Below are 10,422 nucleotides of genomic sequence, written 5' to 3'. Positions count from 1 at the left end.
TTCACATAAAAGCATATCCTTAATTCCACAATATACACATAAGTTAATTGTTATGGATAAAAAAAATGATGATTATATATAACTTTTCATAGTCAAAGAATTGTGTTAATGTAGGATAATTACAAATTAAGTTATCTCAAAATTCTACCATTGAAATAGTAGCCACCCTAAAGTGAAATTCTATAAAACAAGTATATTTGAAGGTACGCATACATTAAAAATGATGGTTTATGATGTACTCTTGTGAAGCCAGTAACTGGGTGTGAATGATTGTTGTCTTCGACTAAACTATTATTTATTATCTTTTTATTCAAAGTTATAATCAATAATTAAATTTAAAAAATTTTAATAATTTATTATATAGTAAACTTTAAACATGTTATTGTTCTTGTATGATTGGGACTTAGATAACTATTACCTTATTTTTATTCTTCGATCGGTCGGTTACCTTCCTTATTTTTTACTTCATTAAGTAAATTTCTTGACTTGAATGGTTATCCCTTATCTTCTTTTATTATTTTTCACTCCTTCATCAACACTAGATCGGAATGCACTGGTATATGCAAAAGACACTACGTTTAAGTAAGATCTCGGTGTAATAAATGTGTGATGATGACATACATTTTTTTCGAAACTTGTAATTATTTATATCATTGTCATAAATTTGTTGTTGTGCGTCCGGATTAAAGTTTGAATCATAATTAAAAATATATTATCTAATGCTTAATCACTTTTTGGACCTGCTAACCTTATGTTCGAGCTTAATAATTTTAACTGTGTCAGTCAGCACAAACCAAATACTAATTTGTCCATAACTCATTCGATACCGACCTATGCAGTTCACAACATCAAATATATTTGTATCTTATATAATAATAAAAAAGTTTTGGTAATTCGCACCTCATATTACAAATGAAAAACTGGTCATTACTCAAATAATAAAATAACAAGGTTTCTTAAGAAATATGTATTTTAACTAAAGTCATAATAAATAGTTTAATTTAACTTATGCATATTGAATTATAATTGGAGCCATAAATACATTTGACTAGAGAAAAAAAAAACAAGTACTGTAGTTTCAATACGTTAAATTCATCAGACATATTAAATATACATATTTACTATTTTCATTTATCTGCTATATATACCCAACACATGTGCGTTAAATAATGTACAAAACTGATATTTTAGTTTGTAAAGTACATGTAGTAAATGTTAAATTTCATATGACTATAATAAATAATAAATAAATATGGTTTACTTTATTTATATATAGTTAAATTATAATATGAAATGATTAATTTTATTAAGTTGTAAACCATTTAAATTTACGAAAAGTAATTTATATTTTAATACAATATTATTTGTAACTATTGATATATATATATATATGTGAAAAATTAATAATTTTTTTTTATTAAAAACCCTTTTATTAATATAAATTATGTAGACATTCTTATTGAATAATAGATTTAAGAGCCTTACATTTTGTTTTTTAATGAAAATATAAGTTTACAAGTGTATTTACATATCCACTTCTACAATTATCAAACTAACATGATTTTTTTAAAAGAAATAGGGTTACAGGAAACATAAAAAAAAGAAAAATACAACAATTCATAAATCTAGTGCAAAATTATGTAGAGCTCCAAATGAGGAACATATTATTTTCCAAATTCTTAATTAAAATGTTTATGTAAAATACTTTATCATCCATGAAAAAATGTTTGGTAATAAAACTTTTGAAAATAGATTCCTTGACAATGAGTGAAAGTCATGACTGCAATATGGAAAGTTTCACTAGGTTGCTTGGTTTAAATTTATGATAAATATTTTAGGATAAATTTTTATCTTCGAAATTATAGAAAAAAAGATCATTAGTAGTATAGGATGATAAATGATCATTATTTATCTATTTAACAATAGTTTTAAAATTTATATGTAATCAATGACCAAATTTATCAAACTTCGGTGTGAGTGAGGTTTCCAAACTAGAATATGATTTATTATACCTAGCATGCAATATTTTGATTTTTCAAATGATGTTTATCAAGGTATAAATAAGTATGGTATGTTTATGTTGTAGTTTAAGGATGTGACTAAAAAGGTGAAATTTGGTGAGTTGTGAAGAAACAATACTCAAACACATTAGTTGGTTAGGTGTTAGAGAAGCTAAGTAGTGAATATTTACCAAAAAGTCATGTGTTTAAGTTTTAATATGCAAGTATGTATGTGATAGAGGATATCTTAAATACAAAAGCAAAATCATATGAATGATTTCTATGTTTGGATAAATTTGTCAAGGTGATAAAACAACTCAAGACGATTTTATACCAATTAGGTTTTAGGGTTTTGATATATATAAACTCATTTCTAAAGTTTTATATGTGCATATTGTAGACTCTCATTTTAAGTATAAACGTTTTACCTAAAAACAAAATTGTAACTATGGTAAATTTTATACGTAAATATTAATACACATCCTTAAATGATATATCGCTCAAATGATATATCCCTCATAGCTAATTGTAAGTTTCAATATTAATTTGGACCTCAAACATTATATACAAGATCTTATGTAAAAAATAAAATTATTTTCCAAGTTCTAGGATTTGTCTTCATTTAAAAAATAATAATTCTTATGTGAACTTTTTACTGATAACTTCTTTATGTAACACAAACACTGATATAACACAAACACGGAGATACGTATAATCTCTAAAATGTAAGACATGAAGATATAGATCTATATATTATATAATTATGAATTATATAAATTGACAATGAAAATTTATGTGCACAAGTATGTTTCAGTTTTTTTTTAGCAGAAAAATATTTTTCATGACTAGTTTAAAAGAAATTGTTCCTTATTTTTGTAATTATAATAAAATTTTATACAATAAATTTTAGTTTTTAGAAAATCAATGTATTTCTCTTTTTTAAATTGTATTAGAACAATATTAGAATTGTCAAAAATCCAACAAATATGTTTTGAATTAGACACTTAACCGATGCATGTATTGAGAATGTGAGTGTCGATTTCAAATACATGTGTCCGACACGAATATACCGTTTAAAAGACATGTCCAAATCTCATATTCTTTTCCAATGTAGATATATAATATTGATTAATTAATATTTTATTTGACAAGACCAATTTTTAATGTTTACAATTGTTTGTTTGATGAACTTGAAATAGTGGAATAGGATGATATTTTTATTAGATCACTAAAACAGATTACACTTGTGAATCCTCTATCCATGAGTCAACTCTTACTTTCATTGTTATTATATGAACATGATTGGAAATCAACTTGAAATAATATTTTAACTTGTTTTAAATTTACTTATGTTAAAATAAATCAATATTTATGAAGTCTAATCAAGTTATGATGAAATAAGAATACATGGAATTATTATAAATAATTAAATATTTGACTTTTATATTTTATGGATATGTAACCACACTGCTTTTTTAACAAAATTATGTAAGAATAAATTTTGGAAATTTGTTTTAAGGATATGATTATGTCTCGTTTGAACGAAATTGTTTTTAGCATATTTGAGCAAATTTTAGTGTATACTAGTATTGTTATACTTTGTATGATTGAATTAAATCGTTAATTTTCTTATATTGTGTTTGGATGAGAAATTTTTAGTAGTTTATTTGTATGGAAAATTTGAAATACTTTATAACAAAGGATATTGTTTGGGAAGGAGTTTCAAAAAGAATTTGAAATTCAATAATTTTACAAGAGTATTTGGATTACTTAAAAAACATAATTTCAAATTCTACCTAAAAGTAATTATTTAAAATTTTGATTTTCAAATTTATGTATATTTTTTTCATATTCTCCACAACTTGATTTTGGTTTAGGAGTCCTCTATGCAAGTAAGATTAGAATATTGTTGGACAACTAATTTTGGATGATGTTGACTGAGTTTTTATTTATTTAAAATAGTATAAATTTTTATTTAAATTAGCATAATTATTTTTGTTATCATCGTAAATCATTATTATTTCATGCTCAACATGTTAGAGCAAACATACAACACCCTAAATATTTTGATTGGATGGTTAAATAAAACAACCCAAAAACTTAAAAGACATGAATCAATTGCATTTTATAAACGCTGATTAAATCGTGTGTGCATGTGTTTTGATTATGTCAAGTTCCATTTTATCTAATATGTTAATTGAATATCAATTAAAAGTTAAGTACAAATCAAGACGACACATATAAAGAATATTCCAAAACTTAATTATGAAAAAATAGAGAATCTATTTTACACCAGTCTTAAGAAGATCTACCCCAAATATTTTTTTTATGTCAGTCGTGATTATTTAAATATCTATAATATTTTTTTTATTATTAACACGAACATTATTATTTATTAATAGTTTGTTTCAATTTTTTAAAATGTTGACTGAATTTTATTTAAACCAACATTAACTATAATTGTTTCATATTTAAATAATTTTATGTACGATAATTGAATCTGGTGGTAATCGAAAAACTTTATCAGAATAAAAAAAAAATTGAATAAATTAGAAAATGTAAGTTATTTTTAAGATAAGTTATTTAGTGTTAGGAATCGTGAATTGAAGTTATTTATATAAGTGGGGGAAAAGTAAGATTAAAGAAAGATAAAATGAAATGGAAAAAATGAAAGGGTAAACAGAGACGGACAGAGAACAGTAGAGCGCGGGATGTTGGGGAGGGACCTCCGAGTCAGAGTGGAGGACCGAGTCGTGACCGATTCCGTCCTCTATCCTTTTGAGTCCTCTCGTGTTGTCATTTGTCAGCATTAATGCTCCCTCCCTCGCCAATCCATCCTCACCCTTCGATCTCATCTCTCCCCTTTCATTCCCACCCTCCGATCTCCCCATCTCTCTTTCTCTCTCCCAATTTCAATTTCAATTCTCTCTCAAGAACCCTAACCATCACACCCTCTGCTCCTCCAACACATCCCCTCTCAACTCCTCGGATCCTCTCGCCTTCTCGCCCTACGCAGGTCTTCCATTCTTCTTTCCTCTCTTTCTTAATTCTTCCCAACACGCCAATCTTATTCTCTCTTTTTTTTTTCTTGCTTTCTCTGTTGTTCTGCTTCTGATTTTTAATTTATATTTTACAACATTATTTTTTTCTGGAAGCGGTTACAATTCGAGACTTTTTGTTTAATGGACACACGCTAAGTGGGTTTAATTATAAGTCTTGGCACTCCGTGCTTGTAACTTTGTTCGGTGGTTTAGGCTCAGACTTGTTTTGTTTGCAGATTTGATTGGATCGGCTTGCTGCATACTTGGGCTCCGGACCAAAATAGGATTTTGGAGCAAAAACAGTTCGCTAAATCTTGCTTTTGCCGTTATTGCTTCGAAATCGTTAATGCAAGTGGAGTAATCTCTTGTAATTTGATAGTGGAGGTTGCTTCATTGTGGCGGGGAAAGGAGGGTTGGAATTGGGCAGCAAATAGACTCGGATTACTCATTTTTGTGGTCTTCCCTTGTCGTTGGAACGGCGTGAATTGTTTGATTTGAGTGGGTAGGGCAAGGCCAAGGTATGCGTGAAGTGTGTGCTGTTTCTGCTTCGTAACTCAAGGTGTACGGATAATGGAAGGCAATGGAATCATTCATGATAGTAGCCTAGGAGCGGGGAGAAGGGACAAGAGAGAGGTGGGAGAGAAATTGATGGAAGATTTAAGTAGATACGCACAGAGTCCTGCTCACTTGGCTGTTGCCAGGCGCGACCATGCTGCCCTGAGGCGCATTGTTGCATCCCTTCCCCGGCTTGCTAAGGCTGGGGAGGTCATCACGGAGGCTGAATCTCTTGCTGCTGAACTTCATTCGGATGAGGTTTCTGCTGTTATTGATCGCCGTGATGTTCCTGGTAGGGAGACCCCTCTTCACCTTGCAGTGCGACTTCGGGATCCAGTGTCTGCTGAGATTCTGATGGCTGCTGGTGCGGATTGGAGTCTACAGAATGAACATGGTTGGAGTGCTCTCCAAGAAGCAGTGTGCACTAGAGAGGAAGCTATTGCCATGATTATTGCACGGCACTATCAACCTTTGGCTTGGGCCAAATGGTGTCGTAGGCTTCCCCGCATTGTTGCTTCAGCGTCCCGAATTCGTGATTTTTATATGGAGATAAGTTTTCATTTTGAGAGCTCTGTCATTCCTTTTATTGGGCGAATAGCTCCTTCTGACACTTATCGGATTTGGAAGCGTGGGTCTAATCTCCGTGCTGATATGACCCTTGCTGGTTTTGATGGCTTGCGTATCCAACGATCGGACCAGACATTTTTGTTCCTTGGAGAGGGCTATGTTGCAGAGGAGGGTAACTTAACTCTGCCACCTGGTTCTTTGATTGCTCTTTCTCATAAGGAGAAGGAAATTACGAATGCTTTGGAAGGAGCTGGTACACAGCCAACAGAGTCTGAAGTTGCTCACGAAGTTTCCTTGATGTCTCAGACAAATATGTATAGACCAGGTATTGACGTTACTCAGGCTGAGCTTGTTCCCCATTTAAATTGGAGGCGGCAGGAGAAGACTGAGATGGTTGGGAGTTGGAAGGCAAAAGTGTATGACATGCTTCATGTGATGGTTAGTGTGAAGTCAAGGCGGGTTCCAGGTGCTATGACTGATGAAGAGCTTTTTGCTGTGGAGGATGGAGAAAGCATGATAAATGGGGAAAACAATGACGAATATGATGATGTTCTGACTGCTGAGGAAAGAATGCAATTGGATTCTGCACTACATATGGGAAACTCTAATGGTGCATATGAGGATGAGGAAAATGGAGCCTTTGATGGTCAAGAAAATGGTTCTGCAGCTTCCTGTGAGAATTCTGAAGCCAATGGCATGGTTAAAGAAAAGAAGAGCTGGTTTGGTTGGAACAAGAAAAGTTTGAAGAGCAGCAGTGATGACCCTGAGGATTCCAAAAGTGTGAAGAAAAATTCCAAGTTTGGCTCAGAAGGTAGCAATCAGAGATCTGTTGATCAACAAAAGTTAGCATCTGAGTCTCTGAAGGAGGATAGTGGAGATATTAAGAAGGGAAAAGACAAAATCAATAAAAAGAAGAAGAAGAAAGGAACAAACACCGAGTCAAAGAATGAGAGTGAGTATAAAAAGGGTTTAAGGCCCGTGTTGTGGTTGACGCCAGATTTTCCTCTGAAAACTGATGAGCTTCTGCCTCTACTTGACATCTTAGCAAATAAGGTTAAGGCTATTAGAAGACTCAGAGAACTTTTGACAACTAAGCTTCCTCATGGAACTTTTCCTGTCAAGGTAATCTAAATACCATAACCACTAGTTCTTTATATGTTATGAACTGTTGCTCTGCACTCGCAGTACAGCATGCCCATATCTCCTGTAGTTGGTTTTTTTTGGCATAGAGTCAGCTAAAACTTCATATCATACTGAAAATGAAAGTTATACTTAAGTATATATTTTTGCATAATAAATATGATACCAAGTGAATAGTTAACTAAACTCGTAAACCTAAATTGAAGGTTCATTCATATCCATTAGTTCACGTGCGAGTCATAACAGGCACTGGAAGCACCAAATCAAAGATTAGATCATATAACCAGAGGACAAAATCAGAACATCCGAAAACAGAACCCTAGGCCAAAGTCAGATTTTCTTTTGCAAACTGGGTTGCAAAACTGAACCCACTAAACCTGGCTGCATCAGCAAAAATTGGCTCGCAAAAGATTTATGATCTCACAATCTTACGAGCAAAATCAGTGATTTCGCACTGTTCACAGATCTGCACCCTCCAAAATGCACAAGAATGTCCCATTTTACAATCTTTCTCATGATTTTTCATGACAAAACACACATACCTAACGAACATTTGAAGTTTCACAAGTTTAATGAGATTCTGACTGAATGGGTTTATCTTTTCTGTTGTTTCTTGTACTTTATTTGTTCATGAGTAGATTATATGTGTCTTTTTGAGTGAATATCATATTCACACGGTACACCTGTACTGTTAATTGTTAATTTAAACTATGCCAACCTATTATTAAATGATACAAAATTGTGTATCCTGTGTAAAGCCAAGATTTGCTGCTATTGTCTGGATAAGACAATGAACTGGAGGGGTTTTTCTAGATTTAATGTTACTCCCTCTCTGTTTTGGCCTTTCGCAGATACAGATGATTATCACACTTAGACTTTCCTCATTGAATAGTTTATATTTCAGTTGACCAGGAGTTAGATGATCAGGCACTTAGCTGATCTACTTCAAAGAAATCAAATTTTGTTTGAGTGTTGGTGCAATTTATACCTGATTTCTACCAGTCTGCTACTCTCTGTCATCACATTTTTTCAGCATCCATACCTGTTTATAAAAGTTTTTGGTTTTAATGATAATAATAACCTCTGGTACTCAGGTTGCTATTCCGATAGTTCCTACCATCAGGGTTCTTGTCACTTTTACAAAATTTGAGGAGCTTCAGCCTGTGGAGGAGTTTTCAACTCCACTCTCTAGCCCAGCACATTTCCACGATGCCAAATCCAAGGAATCAGATGGCTCTAGTTCGTGGATTTCATGGATGAAAGGAAGTCGTGGGGGGCAGTCCAGTGACTCTGATAGTCACAGATACAAGGATGAAGTTGATCCTTTCAACATACCTGCGGACTACAAGTGGGTGGACGCCAATGAGAAGAAACGCAGAATGAAGGCAAAGAAAGCCAAAAGTAAGAAACATAAGAAGCAGCAGACAGCGGCAAAAGGTGGAGATGGAGTGCATCAGAGGACGGAGGACGTAGAAGAAGAGTAGCAAGTAGAATGGTGGTATGGTATCTCTGGGTTAAATTGCTTGAGGCTTTGATACTTGTTGGCAGAGAAAATTGGTCTTTCTTTGTGCACACAGCCACAGCTGACATTATAGTTCTATGTTGGAGGGTTTCTCCAAGAATTTACTAGAAATTTCTTGGGCAACCAATTGTTATTAGTTAAGAAAAAGGTGCCTTTAATTTTTTTTTTCCTCGTTTTGCAAAGAAAGCTTTGTCTTGTTCTATAAATTGTTGTATTGCCAGTGAAGAGGAATTGAAGAGCAAGGGTGTATCGCTCCCTAATCTCGCTTGGCTTCATTCTAGTTGTCCTTAGATACTACTACCTACGATTTGTATCTACACCTATGTCGATGATTATCGATTTTAAATTTTCGTGAGTGCTAATCTCTAGTTTCTCTATTTCAACATTTTGGATATTTTAACACCATTTACTCACCTACTGCTTCAATTTCAATATTCTTTTTTTCATTATTCATTTTTAATAGAAATAAAATATGACAATACAATATAAATTCAAAAAACATTAATATCGGAAAAGAACAAGTTCTAAATTATTTTGTTTTTTTAATTACCATCAATAGTACATAGAATTAATTTATCTTATTTTACAGTGTCAAAGTAATATTTTCTGCTCAAATAACTCGTTTCCTTTCCCCCTTTATCTCTACTTCCATCTCACAAGCAAGCACTAAGTAGATCAGAAAATTTATCGTTATAGTGTAATTTCTCCACAAATTTAATAGAATAAATAAATTTTAAAAATATTACAATAATAAGTTATGCTAAGTGCACAACTTTAAATTGAAAAAGGTATGGATTTTTATATTTTTTTATGTGGTTTTAGGTTATTAGAAAAATAGGAAAATATATATTTTTGTTTTTATTTTATTTCTTATGTTGTATAGAAAAAAGAAGTGAGTGGAGCATAAGAATTAGCATTAATTGAAGGGCAAAAATAGAGGAGCACAGTGACGAATGGGATGTAAGTATGTGAGACCCACCATGCCTTCACTTTCTATAAACATTCTGATGATATAAATAGCCGGAAAATAAAGCAACTACAAAAAACCAATTCATAACACACTCTTTCATCATCTGTGCTCTTCAAATCTGTTAATCTATCTCCCATTAGCTTTAAAAAATTGCACCATAAGCTCTGTTAATCTAGTTTAATATACCCATAATGATAATAATAAATGCCAGGTTGTTGAATTGTACACGTTGTAGTAGTGATTATGCAAAGCAAAACAATGTTCATTGTGCATAAACATTAGTATAATTATAAGTTGCTTTGGTTACAACTCATACTCATCAATCTTGTTTCCACTCAATTTAATAATTCTCTGCATTAAATATAAGAAAGACTGTAGAGGTTCATAACACTAAATTTAAGAATTTATTACTTTTCATTCTCATTCTTTCTCGCATTAAATTGCACTATAGCTCTTCTAGTGGTAGATAAGTTTCCATCTACCTTTAATAATTATTATCACTCAAAAAATTGAAAAGTTATGTACTGATACACACCAACATACCTTAAACAAGTTTTATCACTTACATTTAAGACGTTGTGTAGTGGTAGAGAAGATTCCAACCCTCAAAACTAATTAAAAAATTAA

The 10,422-nt window shown here is 32.0% G+C and overlaps 1 protein-coding gene across 1 annotated transcript; it reads left to right on the top strand.

Annotated features, from left to right (window-relative positions):
• Positions 1–4,640: 4,640 nt before the first annotated feature.
• On the top strand, positions 4,641–9,208 carry LOC137831824 (Ankyrin repeat family protein). Its single transcript, XM_068639660.2, has 3 exons — positions 4,641–5,016; positions 5,278–7,285; positions 8,398–9,208. The coding sequence occupies exons 2-3, from the start codon at positions 5,612–5,614 to the stop codon at positions 8,785–8,787; spliced, it is 2,064 nt and encodes a 687-aa protein (XP_068495761.2). The 5' UTR covers positions 4,641–5,016; positions 5,278–5,611; the 3' UTR covers positions 8,788–9,208.
• The last annotated feature ends 1,214 nt before the right edge of the window (positions 9,209–10,422 follow it).

Source organism: Phaseolus vulgaris, chromosome 6 (assembly GCF_051622355.1).
Source record: "Phaseolus vulgaris cultivar YP4 chromosome 6, ASM5162235v1, whole genome shotgun sequence".
Classification (NCBI taxonomy): Eukaryota; Viridiplantae; Streptophyta; class Magnoliopsida; order Fabales; family Fabaceae; genus Phaseolus; species Phaseolus vulgaris.
The sequence above is the reverse complement of the archived record's forward strand: the minus strand, read 5'-3'. Positions and strand labels throughout refer to the sequence as shown.

What these genes read in the sequence shown, in the direction of transcription:
- LOC137831824 (XM_068639660.2), top strand. Translation starts at nt 5,612, where the DNA reads ATGGAAGGCAATGGAATCATTCATGATAGTAGCCTAGGAGCGGGGAGA. An exon ending in ATGGAACTTTTCCTGTCAAG is followed by an intron (nt 7,286 to 8,397) that starts GTAATCTAAATA and finishes TCTGGTACTCAG; the next exon opens with GTTGCTATTCCGATAGTTCC.